Raw genomic sequence first — 21,144 nt, forward strand, 5'->3', positions numbered from 1 at the left:
GATCAGAGAGACTTTCATTTATTCATGTATACCAAGCAGGAAGGAAATACAGAGCTGTACTTTATTAGTGACACCTATTAGTTGGATTAGGACATCTTTATTATCCCCAAGAAGCAACTTGTTGTCCAGTTCAGCTGTGTTGTTACATCTGCTGCTCTTTAATGTACTCTCCTACCACTTATGCATGGATTGGCCTTATTCTCCCACAATACATACAGCATTTTTCTTTCATCTATCTTAATCCACTGTCACTCTATCTCCCCCCTCCTCCATCTTCTTCATCTTACCTCTGTGTACTCTTTGTATCCTTTATTGGCTTCTGCTAAACTCTCCTTGGCCTCCTTACTGCCTGGAGAGGCAGTGTAAGCCTTCACCATCTTGTTGGCTCCGTCCCTGAGTCTCCTCTGCAGGCAGTAGGCTTCATATAGCTCCTCAATCTGGGAAAAGGGTACACATTTCATCTGCTTGTCCAAAGAACAGCCTCACGGCAGGTGGACAGCTTAAAATGTATGTCAGTACTACACTGGTGCTGGACAGGTTAGTTTGGTTTATACACTTATTTGTCAGGGACAATGTACAAAAGACATTAATTTCACACAAGGTGAAGAGATGTATTGTACCAGCTACTAGCAATCTGCAGTCTCTATAAACACTTTGTTTCAAAACTCAAAACACAATAAATACGAAATTCAATCACAGATCAAAGCATACATTCAAATTTCAATTGTTACACCCAACACTATGCAATACAAAGCATATAAATAATAAACCGCTCAGCCACTTAATGGTTTTGCTGGCTGGTACCAGTGTAGAATACAATAGCTGAAGGTATAAATAGTTGTTTATAGCAAACTAAACCATGGGGCCTTGTTGTTGCCAAGGTTGTCATACATTTATCTACACCATTTTTAGAAACATGAATTACTTTGCACTTTGCATCACATGTATTCCTTCACATAAGGAAGAGATGCAATTCTAAAGTTTCCTGTAACTTTAATGAGGTTACTAATAGTGAGGGTATGCATATTTGATGGAGGTACTATTTGTGCTCTCCTGTTTTCTAGTCCTCAGTCTGGTTGCTCCAGAGGATCTACACAATCAGCAAAATATTAAGGTGGACACCCAAGATTAGTGTCACCAATTCAGTATCTGACCAAATGTCTCCCCTTCTGTTCCTGAAATATGGCGTTAAGTAATGGCCAGAAAAGTGTTTTTGCAAAACATTATGATGTCACAGTGAAGGACCCTTGTCCTTTTGGATACAAAATGTCAATTATCCTATTAGACATTTGTGTGAAGTTTTGTCATAATTGGCGTATGAGTTCATGAGTTATGGCCAAAAACATGTTTTGGGAGATCAAAGTGATCTTGACCTTTAGCCACTAAAATCTGATTAGTTTATCTTTGAGTCAAAGTGAATGTTTGCCACATTTGAAGAAATTTCTTCAAAATGTTCTTGAGATATAATGTTCACAAGAATGAGACAGACAAGTTCACAGTGACCTTTGACTATGACCACCAAAAACTAATCAGTTCATTGTTGAGTCCAAGTGGATGTTTTTTTCACCAAATATGAGGAAATTCCCTCAAGACATTCTGACATATCGTTTTCATGAGAATAGGACGAACGGATGGATGTACAGATGGACATCCGGAAAACATAAGGCCTCCGACTGGAGGCATATAAATGGTGGTATAAATGGTGATTGTCAGACCTCTGCTATTACTGACATATACAGTATGATTTCTTGTTTATTCAAGGATCCCAACTAGAAACACATGACAGTGCCTCTAGTCCTCCTGGGGTCCTACACATTAAAATACAGTACAAACATGAGTTAAGAATACAGGCAAATTAAGTTATGAAAACAATCAAAATACCAAACTCATATTCAAATGAAAGAAATTAAGGATAGTGTAATCATTGACTAAACCAGGGGTAGGTCTCTATCGTCTAAAGCAGTGTTAGTAAATGAATTAATATCAGATAATGATATTGATTTACTCAGCCTCACTGAAACCTGGCTGTGTCAACATGAATATGTCAGTCTAAATGAATACACTCCTCCCAGTCATAAAAATACCCACATTCCTTGAGGCAGCGGCCGAGGAGGGGAGTTGCAGCCATTTTTAACTGTAGTCTATTAATAAACCCTAAACCTAAACTAGATTATAATTCCTTTTAAAGCCTTGTTCTTAGTCTTTTACATCCGACCTGGAAAACCTCGCAGCCACTTTTATTTGGTATAGTGTACCGTGCTCCTGGCCCGTATTCTGAATTTGTATCTGAATTCTCAGAGTTTTTATCCAGTTTAGTTCTTAAATCAGATAAAGTTATTATTGTAGGCGATTTTAACATTCATGTCGACGTTGATAATGACTCCCTGGCTACCGCGTTTATCTCATTATTAGACTCCATTGGCTTCAGTCAGGGTGTACATGAACCCACTCACTGTTTTAACCATACCCTCGATCTAGTTCTGACGTATGGAATTGAAATTGATAACCTAGCAGTCTTTTCACAGAATCCCTCTCTATCAGATCATTATTTAATAACTTTTGATTTCTCTCTACTGGATTACACACCACTCAGCAACAGTTACTAATACTAGATGTTTATCAGACAGTGCTGTCGCAAAATACAAGGAAATGATTCCATCGATGTTAAATTTAATAATATGTCCTTCTGTAACAGAGGTTTCCCGTACTGACTTTAAACTCTCCCGAATTGAGCATCTTGTTGATAGCACTGCAGGCTTGCTGTGAACAACACTCGACTCTGTAGCTCCTCTTAAAAAGAAGTTAACAAAGCAAAGAAAGTTCGCTCCTTGGTATAACTCTCAAACCTGAAAATTAAAACAATTATCGCAAAAATTTGAAAGGAATTGGTGATTAACCAAACTGGAAGAATCTCGTTTAGTCTGGGAAGACAGTCCCAAAACATATAAGAAGCCCCCCCGCAATGCCAGAGCAAACTATTTCTCAGCATTAATAGAAGGAAATAAGAACAACCCCAGGTTTCTTTTCAGCACTGTAGCCAGGCTGACTGAGAGTCAAAGCTCTATTGAGCCTTGTATTCCTTTAGCCCTCAGCAGTAATGATTTTATGAGCTTTTTAAATGACAAATTCTAACTATGAGAGGCAAAATTCATGACCTCCTGCCCTAAAACAGAACCAATCTGCCCTCAAACACAGCTGTAAGACCTAATATATATAGATTGCTTCTCCCCGATTTCTCTTCAACAGTTGACCACAATGATTTCTTCATCTAAATCATCAACGATTTCAGTCAGGATTTAGAGTGCATCATAGCACTGAGACAACACTAGTTAAAATTACAAATGATCTTCTGATTGCTTCAGACAAAGGACTCTTCTCTGTACTTGTTTTATTAGATCTTAGTGCGGCGTTTGACACAACTGACCATCAAATTCTACTGCAGAGACTGGATCACTTAATTGGCCTAAAAGGTTCAGCACTAAGCTGGTTTAAATCTTATCTACCTAATCGTGTTCAGTTCATTCATGTTCATCATGAATCATCTCTATGTACTAAAGTTTGTTTTGGAGTTCCAAAAGGTTCTGTGCTCGGACCAATTCTGTTCACTTTATATATACTTCCCTTAGGTAACATCATTAGAAATCACTCTGTAAATTTCCATTGTTATATGGATGATACACAGTTGTATTTATCAATAAAGCCAGAAGAAACGGATCAGTTAACTAAACTTCAAAAATGCCTTACAGACATAAAAACCTGGATGAGCTCCAATTTTCTTATGTTAAATTCAGACAAAACTGTTATTGTTATTAAGTTATTGTTCTTGGGCCCCCATCACCTCAGAAATTCTTTGTCTGATGACATAGTTTCTCTGGATGGCATTGCTTTGGCCTCTAGCACTACCGTAAGAAACCTCGGAGTAATATTTGATCAAGATTTGTCTTTTAATTCTCATTTAAAACAAACCTCACAAACTGTGTTTTTTCATCTGCGTAATATTGCGAAAATTAGGCCTATCCTGACCCGAAATGATGCAGAAAAATTGGTCCACGCTTTTGTTACCTCTAGGCTGCATTACTGTAACTCTCTATTATCAGGTAGCTCTAGTAAGTCCTTAAAAACTCTCCAGCTAATTCAGAATGCAGCAGCATGTGTACTAACAGGAACTAAGAAACAAGATCACATTTCCCCTGTTTTAGCTTCTCTGCACTGGCTCCCTGTAAAATCTAGAATTGAATTTAAAATCCTACTTCTAACTTATAAAGCTCTAAATGATCAGGCTCCATCATATCTTAGAGAGCTCATAGTGCCCTATTATCCCACCAGAACACTGCGCTCTGAGAACGCAGGGTTACTCGTGGTCCCTAGAGTCTCCAAAAGTAGATCAGGAGCCAGAGCCTTCAGCTATCAGGCTCCTCTCCTGTGGAATCATCTTCCTGTTTCAGTCTGGGAGGCAGACACCATCTCCACATTTAAGACTAGATTTAAGACTTTCCTTTTTGATAAAGCTTATCATTAGGGCTGGCTCAGGCTCGCCTTGGACCAGCCCCTAGTTAGGCTGACATAGGCCTAGTCTACCGGGGGACCTTTTACAATACACCTCCCATAATACACGAGTACCTTCTCTCCCTCTCTCTCTCTCTCCTTTGCTAACACTCTTGTCCTGTTACTGCATCTCGCTAACTTAGCTTCTTCTCTGGAGCCTTTGTGCTCCACTGCCTCGCAGGTTAATTCATATCGCAGTGGTGCCTGTATGGTGTGACGTGTGTGGTTGTGCTGCTGCCGTGGTCCTGCCAGATGCCTCCTACTGCTGATGTTATCATTAGTCATACTTCTACTATTATTATACACATATGATTAGTGTCACTTACATATAATATCATATATTAATATATACCTAAAACATATTGTACTACAATAGCCATAATTATTATAATAATATTATTACTTAAATTAATGTTGTTGTAAGCTACTGTCACTACTGTCTGTCCAACATTTCTCTCAGTCTCTCTTTATGTATCATTTTGTATACAGATCACTGTTAATTTATCATGTTGATCTGTTCTGTACGACATCTATTGCACGTCTGTCCGTCCTGGAAGAGGGATCCCTCCTCAGTTGCTCTTCCTGAGGTTTCTACCATTTTTTCCCCATTAAAGGGTTTTTTTTGGGGAGTTTTTCCTTATCTGCTGTGAGGGTCCAAAGGACAGAGGGATGTCGTATGCTGTAAAGTCCTCTGAGGCAAATTGTTATTTGTGATATTGGGCTTTATAAATAAAACTGAATTGAAATGAATAGGCAACCTGTGGCTCCGGACCCACATGAAGCTCTTTCACCCCTCTCCAGTGGCTCCCTGTGGCTTCAGCAAAAAATTATATAGAAATTAATAATGGCTATATCCGGATATGTATCATTATCGGGATATGAAATGAACTATATCGTGATATGAGATTTTGGTCATATTGCCCAGCCCTACCTATAAGTAATGTTAATGGGTGAATTTGGACTTACTGTTGCCTTCATTATAAGGCTCAAATATGTTTTGCGGCTACAGGCGGATTATTTGGCCAAAAATAGGTCTTTTGATAGTGAAGGTTGCTGAGCTCTGGACTAAACCATAATTCAACATAGCAGCAGAAAGATACATTTATAAAAAGGATATAAAATTAAGAACAAAAGTACATTAAAACAGCGCTAGATGCTTATCTTGTTATCTGGCAAGATATTTCTTTAGAAGCTTTTGAAAGGTGATTTTGACATTGACAGTAGATATAATATCAATACGCAGAGAATTCCACAGTGCTATTGACCTGTATATAATGGCAGGTTTACAAAAATTTGTCTTGGTGCCAGAGTGTTATGTGACTAGAGGCTACACCTCTTGTGCTGTAACCATGTCCAGAGGCCATGTGTATCTGATGAGCCAAACTAGTACTGTTAAGTAGTACTTGGTTTTATCTGTATAACAAAAAGATCCTCAGCAACACTGGCTAAATCTAAATATGACCACTAAGTTGTACTATAGTCAGAAAGTCTTGACAGAAACAAGCAGCATCTACAGCAGAATGCTCTTTACTCCAAGAACGATGTGGTGTCAATAACATTTTTCTGCATTAACCACTGTCTGCGCACAAAGTAACCAATGACAGATATACAAAGAGTAATCTCACAACAAATGACATGTAAGGAGACATTAAAAGGCAATGTGAGGACAAAATCTACATCTAAATCTAAATATGAGCAATCAGTCCAACAGAGGTAAATCACAAACATATTCCTGTGACATTTCCAAAATGCTTTGGACAGGTTTTTTTTTCTGTAACGTTTAGTGATGTTGAAAGGCATCGTTTGTTCTTACCTTGCTGAGGTGAAACTCCAGTCGTCTTATGTACCTCTCAGTCACCTTCACTTGCTGTCAGAGAAAAGCAAAGAGTCCCATTTATTCCTTTTAGTCAAACTGGACTACTTTCACAATATGTCAGTCCAGGTCTGTCTACAAATAACAGTTTGTGCTACGATATACACTGAGGTGGCCCCTGTCACCTGTGATGTAGGGAGTCATCTCACAAATCGCCACAGCACACACAACACAACGCAAAAATACTGCATTCTAGTTCCTGTTTTATGATCGCTGTTAAGATGCAGTCAACACTTCCTACATATGTTTCAAATTAAAAGCCTAGCAGGAGAGGTGGGAATTATGCCCTTCGAGCAGCTGGAAGGTTTTTTATGTGCAAGATCTGTACAGGAAGTGTTTGGATTTACTCCTGTGGGTTTTTTAAGGCTGTTAAAGTGACTGAAACTAATTAGTATAGAGAAGACAAAGTGAGAGCAGCAGAGTGGTAACTATGATATGACTGTTGTGCTGATAGAATGTGAAATGTGTGTGCTGTGAAAATGCACATTATACTAAATTATCAAAACAACAGGTAAACATGGAGACAATTTGGATTAAGTAAGTATGAAAGTATTCACAGTAGCTCACCTTGTCCAGTTCATACAGGAAACCCTGAAGAGGCAGAAAACATTAAGTCATCAGTATCACTCATTTTTAATGAAGTGGTTTACTTTTTATGCTAACAGATACATTGCTTTGTCAGAACATTTTAATTTTTCAAACCAAAATTTAACTTCAAGGTGTCAACAATGCTTAATACCACAGACTGAAACAGTATGACAAAAGAGGAAACACTACTGACCAGCCAATTCCTGAGCTTGTACATTTTGATATTTTTCAACTTAAAAAAAAGGGACCTTTTTGAAACCTCTGTGTGCAGGTGCGTTCAAGGACACACTGAGCCCAAAGAAAAACCAAGAAAGTCAAGAAATAGAACTACTTGTATCCACATTAGACATAAGAAGATAGTAACAGGGTTAAACTTGAACAGATGAAAAGAACTAGGCCGAGCCAAACCGTACAACCACAGAACATACCAGTCTGGAGTTCCTCTTTGTTTCTTTCATCTGTCTGCTGAGGCTGTCCAAGTCCATCTGATGAACCTGCAGGTAAGACCTGAGAGAACACAGACACAGACACACACACAGACACAGACACAGACACATGCGCACACACACACACACACACACACACACACACACACAGGAGTGATTAAAGGGTAAGTGACTAAACATACCCTCTGTAGTGTGTAACCATGCAGATATTTTTGCTTCTATGTGCTTAAGTTTTGACAAACTTTGTCCTCTGCAGTAACTGAGCATCTCTCACTGCCAGCTCTCCCACTGTGCTGCTCTCCAGCATTTATCTCGTCTTAAGGAAAATTAATTAGAGCTGAGTGTTCTGGGTGTTTCCACCCTTCAGCTGATCTCAAAGAGCAATAGGCTGACATTTAGAAAATAAATTAAACAAACAGGACATACTGTGTTAATCAATGAGCTTTAGAGGTGTTAGTACTGTAAGTGGATTTTTGTACCTTTGGACAGGGCCTGACTGTTTCCACTCTTTCTGGTAAGCTAAAATGACAGCCTGCTGGCTGTAGCTTCATATTTGACAAAGATAAGAGTGGTCCCAGACCTCTCATCTAAGCCTCTGCAAGAAGGCTAATAAGACTATTTCTCAAATCGTCCAAATATTCCTGTAAGTGTAAAGTGAAAGCCTATTGGTTATGGAGAGAAAGACAGTTTGGTTTGAGATGGTGGGCAGAAAGCCTGAACTAGAATTACCAACCTGTGGTGGTATGCCTCTGTGCGCCAGTCAAGTTCCTCTTACAGTTTACATCCATGTCTGGATGCTTCACACACATTTTCCCCCAACAGCACAGAAGATCTATACAATCAGCACAGTTTCAAGGTTGACACTTAGGGCTCTAGTTTCGCAGACCGGGCAAGGCGGGGCCGCAGCGCACCTGCGCTTCGCCAACTGGGTGTGGCCAGGCGGATTTTGCGAGTTTGGCACACCGTGCGCCTGGCGCAGCTACTCCTCTTTCCCACCTCCGTCCCTCCTACCTGCGCAAGTCGGAAAGAGGGAGGAGAGAAGGAGTGGAGTGGGTTTTACACACACCCCACCAATCAAATGAGCCTCTCTCCTCACCCTTAAATGTGCCGCGTGAAGCCGTAATGAGAGTTTACTCAATTCACCATGGCGGAAGAGAGCAGGAGCGTCAGACAGCCAAACTTCTCCCAGGAGGAAACTGATGTTTTGGTTTGGGAGGTCCAAGCTCGCAGTGTCCGAATATACGGAACTGCAAGCAGACCTCCACGGGCTGATGATGCAAAGGTAGCCTGGGAGGAGGTCACCACAATTGTAAATCAATGTCGCATTTCTCTCGTGTGCGCGCGTGCTCTCTTTCTCTCTCGCAGTCTCACTCTGTTTCTTTTCTTTTGACTTTTCTAAGATGACAGATGCTGAATATATACTCCCTATCTGATGCTGTGGCTGTTTGTGGTTGGCTGAGAGGGATGTAAACTCATTAGTTTGCAGCTGTGTTAATCAAATCAGGTTGGGTTTCCATTACGCGTGCCAAATGTGCCAAACGGTGCCAATCCCCTTTGATCTGACATCAGATGTGACGGGACAGTCGATATAGAGATACATTTATGTGCTGATTGCAGACAGTTGCATTGAATAGTGTTTTTTTGGGTATTTATTGCATCGTTAATGTGCCTGATATTCTGGAAACCTGCCTGTGAGGTTTTGGTGACGTGTGCGCACTGTCCGCCGGTCAGCCAAACTTCGGCTTACACCGGCAAGTTTGTGTGGGGCCACACTGATCTTGACCTTTGACCACAAAATTCTAATCATTTTTTTCTTCAATCCAAGTGAACGTCTGTCAAATTTATAGAAATTCCCTTAAGGTGTTCTTGAGATATCATGTTCATGAGAATGAGACAGAAGAAAGGTTACAGTGATATTAACCTTTGACCTTAAGTCAAAGTGAACATTTGTGCCAAATGTGAAGAAATTCCCTTGAGGTGGCTACAGGGCTACTGCTCTCACTAAGTCAAGTCAGGCAGATTTATCATCAAACCATGAAAGGTCCTTTCTCCTGAACCATACTGCATGTAGGAGTACAGTGCACAGGACTTAAAGAGTTCAAAAGTATCAGTCAGTGAGTAGGAGTCACTAGTACAGTATCAAGGACATGATCCCTCAAAATAAAAGTTTGCAGCTGCTATTAGTATGTATTAGTGCACTCACTGAAGGCCTTTTTTCAGCGCCTCGTAGACCTGATCCAGTCGCTCTGGTTGAGGAACCTTAGGTGGAGGGTTGGACTTGGTAGACATCGTGAACATCCTGCTGGCTCTGCTGGGCTTCCTGTTGAGACCTGGAGTGCTGAACACTGAGAGGCTCCTGCAACATCAGGTCAACATCATCCTCAGACATCCTCACCTGACACCCCCTAATCAGCTTGATCAAACTAACAGCATCATCATATCACATAAGACTGACATTTTCATACGCACAGACATTCTCTGACTGACTGACTGTCTGTCTCCCCTGTGCAAATGTTTGATGTTATTATAATGATCATTTTTTCTGTTCATCACCATCACTATCACTACATACCAAGTTAAAAAAAATCTTGATGTATTTCACAAGATAAACTGGTTATTGTGGTGACTCACCATAACCAACTCCTAAGTCTTACTTTCGTTAACAAAAAGGGCACTGTGGTGTAACAACAGTGCACAAAAGTAGCTCCCTTGCTTGCCCGTGGTGAAATCTAATACTTCTAATATGACCAAATCCCCAATACTGTTGAGGCAGTAGAAGAGTTCAAACATTTAGGAACCTGTTTTAATCCCACTTTAAGTTTTTCGGCCAACACAGAATACATTTTTTTTTAAAAAACAATGCTGCGTTTGTATCTAATCAGGAAATTGGATTCACATGATGTGAGCAAGAACAATTTTAACAGTTTTGTTTACAGAAGTCTTTTTGAAAGTGTTTAAACTTTTAACATGTGTACATGGTATGGGAACCCCGGGCTTTAGGTTTCAGAACAGCTGATCAGAGTCAGTTCAATCAACTCTGAGTATGTTCAAACTGAGTTAAGGTTGTGTGTGGTGAATGAAAAAAGCCATCAAAAATGAAGCTCAGATACAATAATTTACCATGGCAACATGTCAATGAAAGGAAAGAATGTAACATGAATGTTTTTTTATAGGTAACAGTGTCACCTATAAAAAAAAAAAACATCTCACAAAAATAAGGACATTCTGAGCTGGGGTGACTCAATTGCTGAACCTATGGGCTATGATCTGATGACAATAAAGCATACATATGCAGATATCTGTGTATAGAGGTTAGGAGTGATTTGATGCTGTGATATTTTAATGTGAGGGCAACAATCACTGTTTAAAGAACTGACTGACAGTGCATAAAAGCAGTAATTTTAGATAGTCCTGAGTAACAAACTGATATCCAACCAGGATTTAGATTCTGACAGTAAACGTCTGCTAATTAATGTGCTTTGATATGGACTGAATCAGTAAGGAAATGAAAGAGAAACGCTTTCAGAAACATTGTCATTATTTAAAGATGTTATAGTTATAGTTAATAATAGTAATCCACATCAGACCAATAAATTCCACGAGTCCATTTCTACCCTGTAGACACATGCACACGCACACACACACACACACACACACACACACACACACACACACACACACACACACACACGGGGTGTCATCTCAAGTGTGTAAAGTGTGTGTACCTGTAGGGTTTGTCGTAGGTGTTGACTCCAGTAAAGCTCTGGCTCCTAGTGATGGATCTGGATGTGAGGCGTCTGGCTGGGCGAACAGATAGTGACATGGTGGAGAGAGTTCGGGATGGACTCCCTGTACAGAGCAGAAGAGAAGAACCATCAACAGACTGCTGACACCACTGCATGACAGACTGATCAGCCAGCTTTTTCTGTCTTTTGTGGATATCCAAAATGCTGATACGTAACAACTCATTTGACTGATAACTGATACCAATATTGATATATCTACTTTTTTTCCCTGCCTAATGAGTGATCATCAAGTCTCTTCTGTAGTGGAATTAACATCATATTATGCATGCATGCTCTTATCCTGATGGCCCACCTGCAGATGGAGACATGAAACAGAATGTTTTTTAATGAATGTAATATTCATTCTTTGTGCAAATTTGCACAAAGAATGAATATTACATTCATTAACATTTACTGTCAAAATCTGCCAACATGTGTTTTCTTGGCAGATTTTGACAGTTCATTTTAAAGCCAAATATCAGCCACTAGCAAAGACATGCTGATATTACTGTGCATTCCTACTGTCAGCCATAGAGCACAACAGGGGTGTCGTTTCAGAAAAAGCTAAAGGAATGGCAATATGACATGACGTCACAGAGCTACTGATGATGGAGTTTCAAAAATATGAACTTATATAAAACTTCACTTTGGTCTTTGACCTGTCAGAAGTACATACTATGCTATTGAAAACTGTTTCAAAGGACATGAAGCTGTTTCTCACATTCATAATACCTCATGTCTGCATGTAATGCACGACTTGGTGAGAGCAGTGAAAACATCGGACCTATTTCAGCGTATATTTAAGCACCACGGACAGCGAGTGGACGTTTAATTATCATTAGTCATGTGTTTAACTTCACAGAAAATAAAGAAAATAAATTAATTACAAGCTCATTTCTAGAAGATAACCAAGGGGTCCGGTGTATGAAACACAGTAAAACAAAGGCCAATTTGGTACAACACTGTACAATTTATTGGAGTGTCTCCAGAGACCGAAAATACAAGCTTCACATGCCGACACGAAGGAAAAAACCCACATACAATCAGACAGGCTTCAAGACATCATTTAGACAGGCTGTCTACAGCAGCAGAGCAAAATGCTTTTACAACACACAGATAACTCACATAACTCATAACTCGCGGAGGAGCAAAGTGGCAAACAATTTGATTCAATAACACTGGTATTCACTGATGAGCATATTATTGACCTATTTAAGTGCAATACAATGAAAACAACCAGCCAGTGCGCCTCAGACTATCTAACATATCACATCTGATCACTTAAACAGTGCGCTGTTTCACAGACACATCTTTTAATACATCCATGACACAAGTAAGATGACTACAGAACCTCTCTCTTTTTTTTTCTCCCAATTCCAAGGTATGGCAGCTGCCATACCTCGCCATACCTAAATGATGCCTATGGAGCACAATGATATTGCTGCTAGTAGGAGAAAAAAAACTGAATATATTACAGCAGAAATGACTGACAAAAACCACTAACTGTCTTGTGTTCTGATAGTCAGCATCTTACTCCCTGACTCATTTCCTGCTGGAAACACTGCTGAATATCATTAAGTGTCAGGTGAGTAATCTCTAATAATGGTATGATGGCACAGTAAACACCATAAAAATGATCCTACCCATGTCATTACGCTGCCACCTATTCAATATACCAGCTATCAGCTAAACCCAAATCCTTGTTCCGAGTACAGGCCTCTGGTTTGTTTACAGCCTGTTAGGTCATCTGACTGCTTGTCAGATCCAAACTCAAAGCTCATCTCTTTTCCTTAACTTTCAATTAATTGCTTATTCTTCATTGTCTGTCTGTTGGGTGGGTCTTAATGTATCATTTAAGCATTGTAGGTATAGTCCCTGTGTGTCTTGCAGACAACAATTCTGTAAACTTTCTGAAAGCCTCAGCGTCTTGATAATCTTCTGTTTGTCTGTGTCCCACAAGCTGTATGCCTAATTGGGTGTACGACTTAGTGCAGAACATAGAATACAAGAGTTCTAGGGGTATCCCTGATGAAAAACTCACATAGATATGATCTGTCAAGTGTCGCCTATCATCAATGGATTGTCGAATCATGTTTTTTTGTTTGTTTGTTTGTTTTGTTGTTCTTTTTTGCTAATTGATCTATATTTTCATTTGCAACAGTAGTTTCCATTGTTTCCACACCAGACAAATGAGTTGAAACACCCAGTGAAACAATTTGGCTTCTTGGCACAAGAACTTATTTTATAACAGGATACAGTCCTTCCAGGTTGTTGCATTTCAGGACAGTGTGTGTATGTGCAACACTGGCCAAGGTAGCAGAAGAGATCTAAATTTTTTGACTTTTTCTAAAAGAGATATCCAAACAGCAAACTGCTTTTTCTACGCACCCTGGCCTGCTGATTTTGACAGAGCCATTTATCAGTACAAACTAGAATACCACCCGCCTCCGCAAATCAGTCAAATTGCAGTTACAGTTTACATCCATGTCATGTTACATACATATTCTACATTGTGACATATTTAAAGCCTGGGTGCTTCACACACATCTTTCCACCGACAGCACAGAAGATCACACAAACAATCAGCAAAGTTTCTTTTACCCAAGATTAGTGTCACCAATTCAGTAGGCCTATCTGACCAAATATTTTCCCTTCTGTTCCTGAGATATGACATTGAATAATGGCCAGAAAAGTGCTTTTGCAGAGCATTATGATGTCACAGTGAAGCTGACCTTTGACTTTTTGGATATAAAATGTCATCACTTTTATCCTATCACTATCCCATCTGTGAAATTCTGTCATAATTAGCTTATGAATTCTTTAGCTTTGGTTGCAACAGTATGAGATTTTCATGGTATGATAACTGCCTCCAAAAATATTGCGGTTTCACTGTAACATGGTATCACAGAATTTATATTTTTATAAATCAGAATGGCCCTTAAAGGAATGGTAATGGAAGGGTTATTTTTGGTTGAACAAATGTTTTATTACTATACTGTTATTAAAACTCGAAACTGCTTTGTTAATGGAAATTTTAATTGAACTTAATTTAATTTAACTTTTTGAATTTTTTAAATTTTATATACTTATACATACTATAAGTGTGTGTAAAAAGTCTTACCTTTGAACATAACTAAAATTAAGGGGTGATTCTCTGTCTAGTTGCATTTTTTTTCAATATCGTAAATGAGCAAATTTAGACAGTATGATAACGGTCAACTTTTTTATCACGGTACACCTTGAATCCAGTATACAGCAGCAACCCTGGTGCCAAATTTGAAGAAATTCCTGCAAGGCCTTCTTGAGATATCATGTTCATGATAATGAGATGGATGCAGGGTTACAGTGACCTTGACCTCTGACTACCAAAATTTTACAGTTCATCCCCAAGTACAACTGGCCGTTGGGGTATGCCATATCATATCGTTCATGATAATACTGGCATAATTTTTAATATCATTTAAAAAATATATATCGTGATACTAGCAATATTAGGGCTTGTTGACGTCATACTGTTACCCATGGCAACAACAAGCATGGCTGAAAGCGAAATTTAGTAGTATGGGATTAACTGTGGCGTCGTTAGGCCTGGGCATCCTTGAATGTTTTATAAACAGCCGCAGACCTTTCAGACTCTTTTTGCGAGTTACAGCAAGTTACCCTCCCCGCTGAGGAACTCACTCAGCGACTCCACCAGCAGCAGCCGCGTGCACATGGGAATCAGTGTCCCCAAGTGATTAAACTTTTGGTAATGAAACCATACGTGAAGCTCGACAAAAAAACTACATACATGTGAACGTGCAATATTTATGGTAGCATGACAGCCTGTCACGGGTTACAGCATGATGATAGGAGGAGAAATGGCAAGGCATGAAGATCTAGTTCGGAGAAAAAAAAAACAAACTACTCAATTATTTAGGATTTCGCTAAAAGAGGAGGAAATCACCTGTCGGTTTATATATATAGATCCCAGGGTACATTTTTTGTATTTGGTAACTGTTTAAATGTGTAATTTGTGGTAATTTTATTCTGTTGTACTATTAATATTGTATACAGAATCTGAATCTCACTCTGAGTTCCTGTTGTTGTTTATAAACTAAAGAAATGAGAGATCAATTTTGTTTAGTTTTTACTGAATATTTTAAGGCAAAATGTTAGGTTGACATGTAAAACTACATCAATTTTGTGGATGCAATTCTATTTTCTTTAATTCATTTTTTTTTTTAATTAATACGTCATATTGTCAAGAATATGGCTATTGCAAAAATACCCTCAAATACTGTGATATTATTTTAGGACCATATTGCCCACCCCTACCGGCTGTCTGCGCTAAATTTGAAAAAATCCCCTCAAGGCGTTCTTTAGATATTGGGTTCACGAGAATGGGACGGACAGACAGACTACCCAAAAACATAATGCCTCCGGCCTCACATATGCCGGTGCAGAGGCATTTAGCTATTTAGCATTCTACACGCACCACATTCTTATGTGAGTGCTCTAATTATTAAATTTATACCAAAATAGGTTAAATGTTATGAGTTTTTGGGAGAAACAAAGCAATTTTATGTAAAATCAGACATTCAGCACCCCATATAGCCTGAGTGGCATGATCCTTCATTTCATAACCACATTTTCCCACAACTGCGACAATCCACCTGAGAGATGGCAGTTGAGTCAGGCTCCTTAGATCAACCAATTGAGAAGTCCACTGTCTGGTGTCACCCCTTCAGAGGTCCAGCCGAAAATCTGTGACAGCTTTAGTGGAACAGTTTTTGTGCTTGTTTTTTTCCCCATGATTGCATAGCAGATACAACAAGTTTTATTGGTATGACAGACTGGAAGAGTCTCTGTTGTCACTTAGATCCCACATTCAGGAGTGTTTTTCAATCCCGTTAAATATGTTATAATGCTACCATTCAAAACTACAATGACTAATAAGGGGATACATTATGTGGCCTAAAGCAGGCAAATCCATTTTGTTGCTGTGGCCTTTAACCAACATTTGAAGCTTGTGGCCTGAAGTGATGTTTTGTTATTGTACATTAAGTCAGTGGTTAATTTCTGTCAGCTAAAGCAGTGTTTTCCTACTGTGGCCTATCCAGTGTCCTGCATCCTGTTTCTTCAAACAGCTGAAAGGCCTTTGCAAGACGACTGCCAAAACCCCCCTCCCACAGCACAGGAAATGTCACAATCCTACAGGAAGTCAGAAGCAACTGCCTCTCCTGACAGGAAATTTAACAAAGGGAGATAGTCCTCAGGGCTGCAGCCATCTGACTGAACAGAAAAGGTCAATCCTGCTGGACTTTGACTAAATCACAAGGGATGGAAAGAATATTTTGTTAACTGATGACTCTCTTGATTCACATTATCCTTTTAGGTAAAGATATGACTGTTTAACATGCACTATGAATAACATGGAGCAATTAATTTTACTCTAAACTCAAAGTGTTTAAAATACTAACAGGAGCTATATGCTGTAAATTACTTACTTCCGACCTTGAAAACCATCAAGAATGCGTGTGCGTGTGTGTGTGTGTGTGTGTGTGTGTGTGTGTGCGTGTGTAGGCGCTGTGGGACTTTGTTGACTTAACCTAGTTTAAGTACTCACACAGAGCACAGAGGAGCTGAAGGGGAGTAAGAGATAAAGGAAGACAACAGACTTCAGAGAGAGAAGCTGAGCCTGTCAGAGGTGGTGAGTGGACAAACAGAGCAAGTGGAAAAGTTGGGTCATACTGGGTCCATCACATTCAGGCACTTCCTCTTTAATTTCCTGCTTAATCATCATGTTGTGTTGTCACAGCAGTCCACTGTCTCTATGAGAAAGTTTAAAACAAATGTTTTAGTGAGGTTCTGGTGACAATTCCATATTATTCTAGTTCTGAGTATGGACAGAAAGACTTTTTTCATAGTTTTAATTGTAAAACACACACACACACACACACACACACACACACACACACACGTGCTATGGCAAAATAACTGCACTGAAATACTAGGATTTGCACCCAGTCCTTTCTACTAGCCCAGTGTGGCTACACATTTTGACAAAAAACAACAACGCCTGTCTCAATTAGACATCTTCATTTTTTAAAGAACTTCTTCTGATGTATAAGACTGGGTTGTTACCCTGGAAGTTATTCATATTGCTTTGGTCTATGAGAGTCCTCAAAAGAATCCAGAGTTTTTTGATGAAAATTAATCCAAGTTGTGAGCATTGTTTTAACAGCATAGAGTGGTGTTGTGTTGGTATGGAAAGTGCCGTAATCCTTAAGTGCCGTAACTCTGTTGGAGCTAGATCAAATGAATGATATATAACTGATATATATCATAACCGAGGCCTAATTTTTATACAAGTAATATTTATACTGGTTTAAGTAAACAATTTGATTGTATTTCTAATCTTTGCTGAGCTACAGTTTTGTGTGAAAAGCATTAAAGGCCTGTCCCGTATAGATGCCTGTCCAAAATATTGACCTGTTGATTTCAGTGATTTAAGCATATAATAGCCAGGGCTACTGACTGAGGTTTGTACGGTAATTAGGTAGAACAAAGTCCAGTCCAGAGGGGTCCACTGTGTCCAAGACTGGTTGCCATATCTTAATAAATCCCTCCACACTGTCATTAATGGTGTACGTTAGCTTTTCCAGAAGAATTATTCTCAGTACCTTCTTATATCAGCTGTTCAGTGCAGGGATGTACTTAGAAATCTAGAATTTGAGAATAGTCTTTCTTGCTATATAAGACTATAGCTTGTTTGCAATCACATGACATTTCTGACAATTCAGATGGAGAGCAGGAAGTAATAAATCTGTATACTGTGTGAATTAGAAATGGAGGAACGTGACGTGACCTGAGGGCAACAGGTATCATCATAAAATTAAAACTCATGTTGGATGTGATCCATACAAAAAGAGGAAAAGTTATTTTTCCACTATTTGACCAATTTTCCTAATGTAGACACAACTGTGATCACAAATTACAAATTCCAGACCTCCTAACGTTACATTGCGAGCCCATGAAAGCGTACGGGAGTTAAGTGAATTATAACTATTTTGTGCGCGCTTTTGTGTGTACTGCTGTCAGGCCATCTTTACTAGGTAACTAGGTTACTTAGCTAATGTTACTAGGTAATGTTAGCTAACTTCAGCTACTATCTTCTATGTACTGAGTCAACAGTCTCACCAGAGGTCTGGTGAAACACTGTTAAAGGCTAACCACAGAGAAGTTGTCACAGCACATTGTAATTGCATACAACTGGCATGTTTAACACAACATTTCAAGGTTTATGTTTGAAATTAGTGAACTCTAATCCTCCAGACTGAAGATATTTTTGATCCACATCAGCCCCTGTTTGTCAGTGTTGGTAGACTCTGCCTCCAGCTGCATGCCCTCCATCTGGACAGAGCGCCCATGTATGATGTCATATACAAAGACGCTATTAATTTAACGTTGTGGTGGTGGTTCCTTGCACTGTCCACATTAGCTGCCAGAACACACCGAAGGGGTGATAGCTCCAAATAAATATCTCATCAAGGTAATGAAATCATCTTTCTCTTCTCTGAACTTGTCCAAAGAATATGTGTATACGTGTCAATTTCTGAATAGCATTTTATGCATTTAGGAGAACCTTGACCAAGCTCACCCTTGGCTATGAGAAAGTCTAGATGCTAAGTTATAACTCAGTCTGGTAACAGTGCACAGTTTATGCTCGGTAAGAAATCTCTTAAAACATTTGTATCATTTATCAGTAGTTAACAGTTGTCAGTCTATTTCATTAGCTCCCTGTTTGTTTTAGGTTTGACTTTAAATTCTTATTGATTACTTTCAAGGCACCTCTGTGTAGTTTGAGATCCAAACTTGAGATCATTTTTTGCCTTTAATGGACAGGACAGTTAAGTGTGAAGGGGGAGAGAGAGAGGGGATGACATGCAGCAAAGGGCCACAGGCTGGACTCGAACCCGGGCCGCTGCGGCAACAGCCTTGTACATGGGGTGCCTGCTCTACCACTAAGCAACCGACACCCCAAATGCACTGACCCTTTGAACCTTATTAACCCATTTTGCATCAAAAACTTCTCACCTTCTACTCACATATAGTTAAAAAAGGGCATACACATAGAAAGGTATTCTTTCCAGTTACAGTAGTATCCCTCATAGCTACAGTGGATAAATCTCCATCAAATCAGCAATAAGCTTAATGTGGTTTTAAAATTAAATACTGTATTATCCTAGCCTGGTACAACCATCATGATGACATGAGCTCAACATTCTGATTCGCTCTCTGTATCAGTCTGGACTCGGTGCCACCCCAAAAACTTTCAGTGGGCGGGAGTACTCGCCTTGACAGACAAACATCTTCAGCCAATCAGCATAATACAGGAGAACATCATCTTCTTTACCAGCGGAGCCAGTTAATAAATTAAGCTTTTACCTAATCCAATTGGAAGAACAGCAAAATGTCTTTTTCTCTGAGAAACTCTGCAAGTGCACACTTTTGTTTTTGTTTAATTTTTTTATTGACTCTATTTCTGCAATAACTTCAATTATTGCTATGTTTACTCTACTAATGTTAGAGTTAGCGCTTGAAGCTTTGGAATCTGCTGTTCCTGTTCTACAAGCTGCACCCTGCGTTTTACGTGATCAACTACAACATAGTCCCTGATTGGCTGCTTATGTTGTCAACTACAGTGCAGATCCCAAATTGGCCTTGGTTTTCTGTCAACTGGAGATGCACAATATTGGATTTTTTGCCAATATGTAGATACATAACAACTCATTTGGCCGATAACTGATAACTTTTTTCCCCACCTCATTTTAGTGATCATCAAGTCTCTTCTGTAGTGGAATCAAAATCATATCATGCATGCATACCCTTATCCTAATGAACCAACCAGCATATGGAGACATGAAATACTTTTAAATGTATGCAATATTCATTCACTGTGGAAAATAAGAAAAAGCATGTTGGCCAAGTTTCAAAGTTCTTTTTATAGCAGATACTAGCCAATACCGATGACGTATCGATTTTATCCTGCATCCCCAATAATAAATAAAAAAACTACATCTGTTCCAGACTGTTCAGCATAGGAGGTTTGTTTGGTATGTCACTTTCCTTAGCTGGGTAAGCCCTGAAAACCAAATAGTTACTGTTAAATGAGCTCAATACACTATAAAAGGTTGATTAAGGGAATTCTAAAAATGTTGCACTTGTCATAATGGACAATTAACCCCCCCCCCCCCCCCCCCTCCTTCAGCCTATATTTTAAAATATGCTCTTTTTTTTCTTTTTTTACAAACACAAGCACACACAGACACACATACACACACACACACACACATTTCATTTACATCTACCATATGTCAATGTTTAAGTGACTTAATCTTTCAGTAAGAGTTATGACCAATCAGCCAGCATTTCATGTTTACAATTAGAAAATAAATGTCATCTTGTGCATTTCTTGTTTTCCCTGCTGTATCAAATATAAACCATAACTTCCAAACTGAGGTTTTTATCTTTAGTACGTCCAAACCTTTCTATAAAACACCAACCTTGACGGGGCTCCATGTCTCTGTCAGAGTCCCAGTTCAGACAAGGCAGTGGTAATCGGCACATTTCTCCCTGTCACACCTCACTGTCCTGTCTCCTATGTTACCTCCGGCCTTATTTTTTAACTTTCATCAGCTAATCAATCAGCATCCCATTTAGTGCAATGATCCATCAGCTCCATTCAAACTTCAACTCCCTCATCCCCAAGTTGGTCAGTTAAAGCTATCAAAGTGAAAATGTCGGTCAAACTGTGCTGTATTTTGTGTTCCCTACCTGATCCAAACAGTGGTGCAGTCCTGCCCAATGATAACAACAGATTCCAGTCACACCATCTCCTCTGTTATTGATGTTCTCATATAAA

At 39.3% G+C, this 21,144-nt stretch overlaps 1 protein-coding gene across 3 annotated transcripts in view; it reads right to left on the minus strand.

Moving 5' to 3' along the window:
• ripor1 (RHO family interacting cell polarization regulator 1) overlaps nucleotides 1–21,144 on the minus strand; it is a 114,852-nt gene that overhangs the window by 42,135 nt on the left and 51,573 nt on the right. For all 3 annotated transcript variants that reach the window (XM_033635029.2, XM_033635028.2, XM_078168270.1), the window contains exons 2-7: nucleotides 11,178–11,301; nucleotides 9,656–9,808; nucleotides 7,435–7,513; nucleotides 6,986–7,009; nucleotides 6,359–6,412; nucleotides 288–437 (exon numbers count right to left, since the gene is read on the minus strand). In XM_033635029.2, the coding sequence (XP_033490920.1) occupies nucleotides 288–437; nucleotides 6,359–6,412; nucleotides 6,986–7,009; nucleotides 7,435–7,513; nucleotides 9,656–9,808; nucleotides 11,178–11,275 (558 nt within the window). In that variant the 5' untranslated portion in view covers nucleotides 11,276–11,301. The remainder of the gene's footprint in view (nucleotides 1–287; nucleotides 438–6,358; nucleotides 6,413–6,985; nucleotides 7,010–7,434; nucleotides 7,514–9,655; nucleotides 9,809–11,177; nucleotides 11,302–21,144) is intronic.

This window comes from Epinephelus lanceolatus, chromosome 5 (assembly GCF_041903045.1).
Source record: "Epinephelus lanceolatus isolate andai-2023 chromosome 5, ASM4190304v1, whole genome shotgun sequence".
Classification (NCBI taxonomy): Eukaryota; Metazoa; Chordata; class Actinopteri; order Perciformes; family Serranidae; genus Epinephelus; species Epinephelus lanceolatus.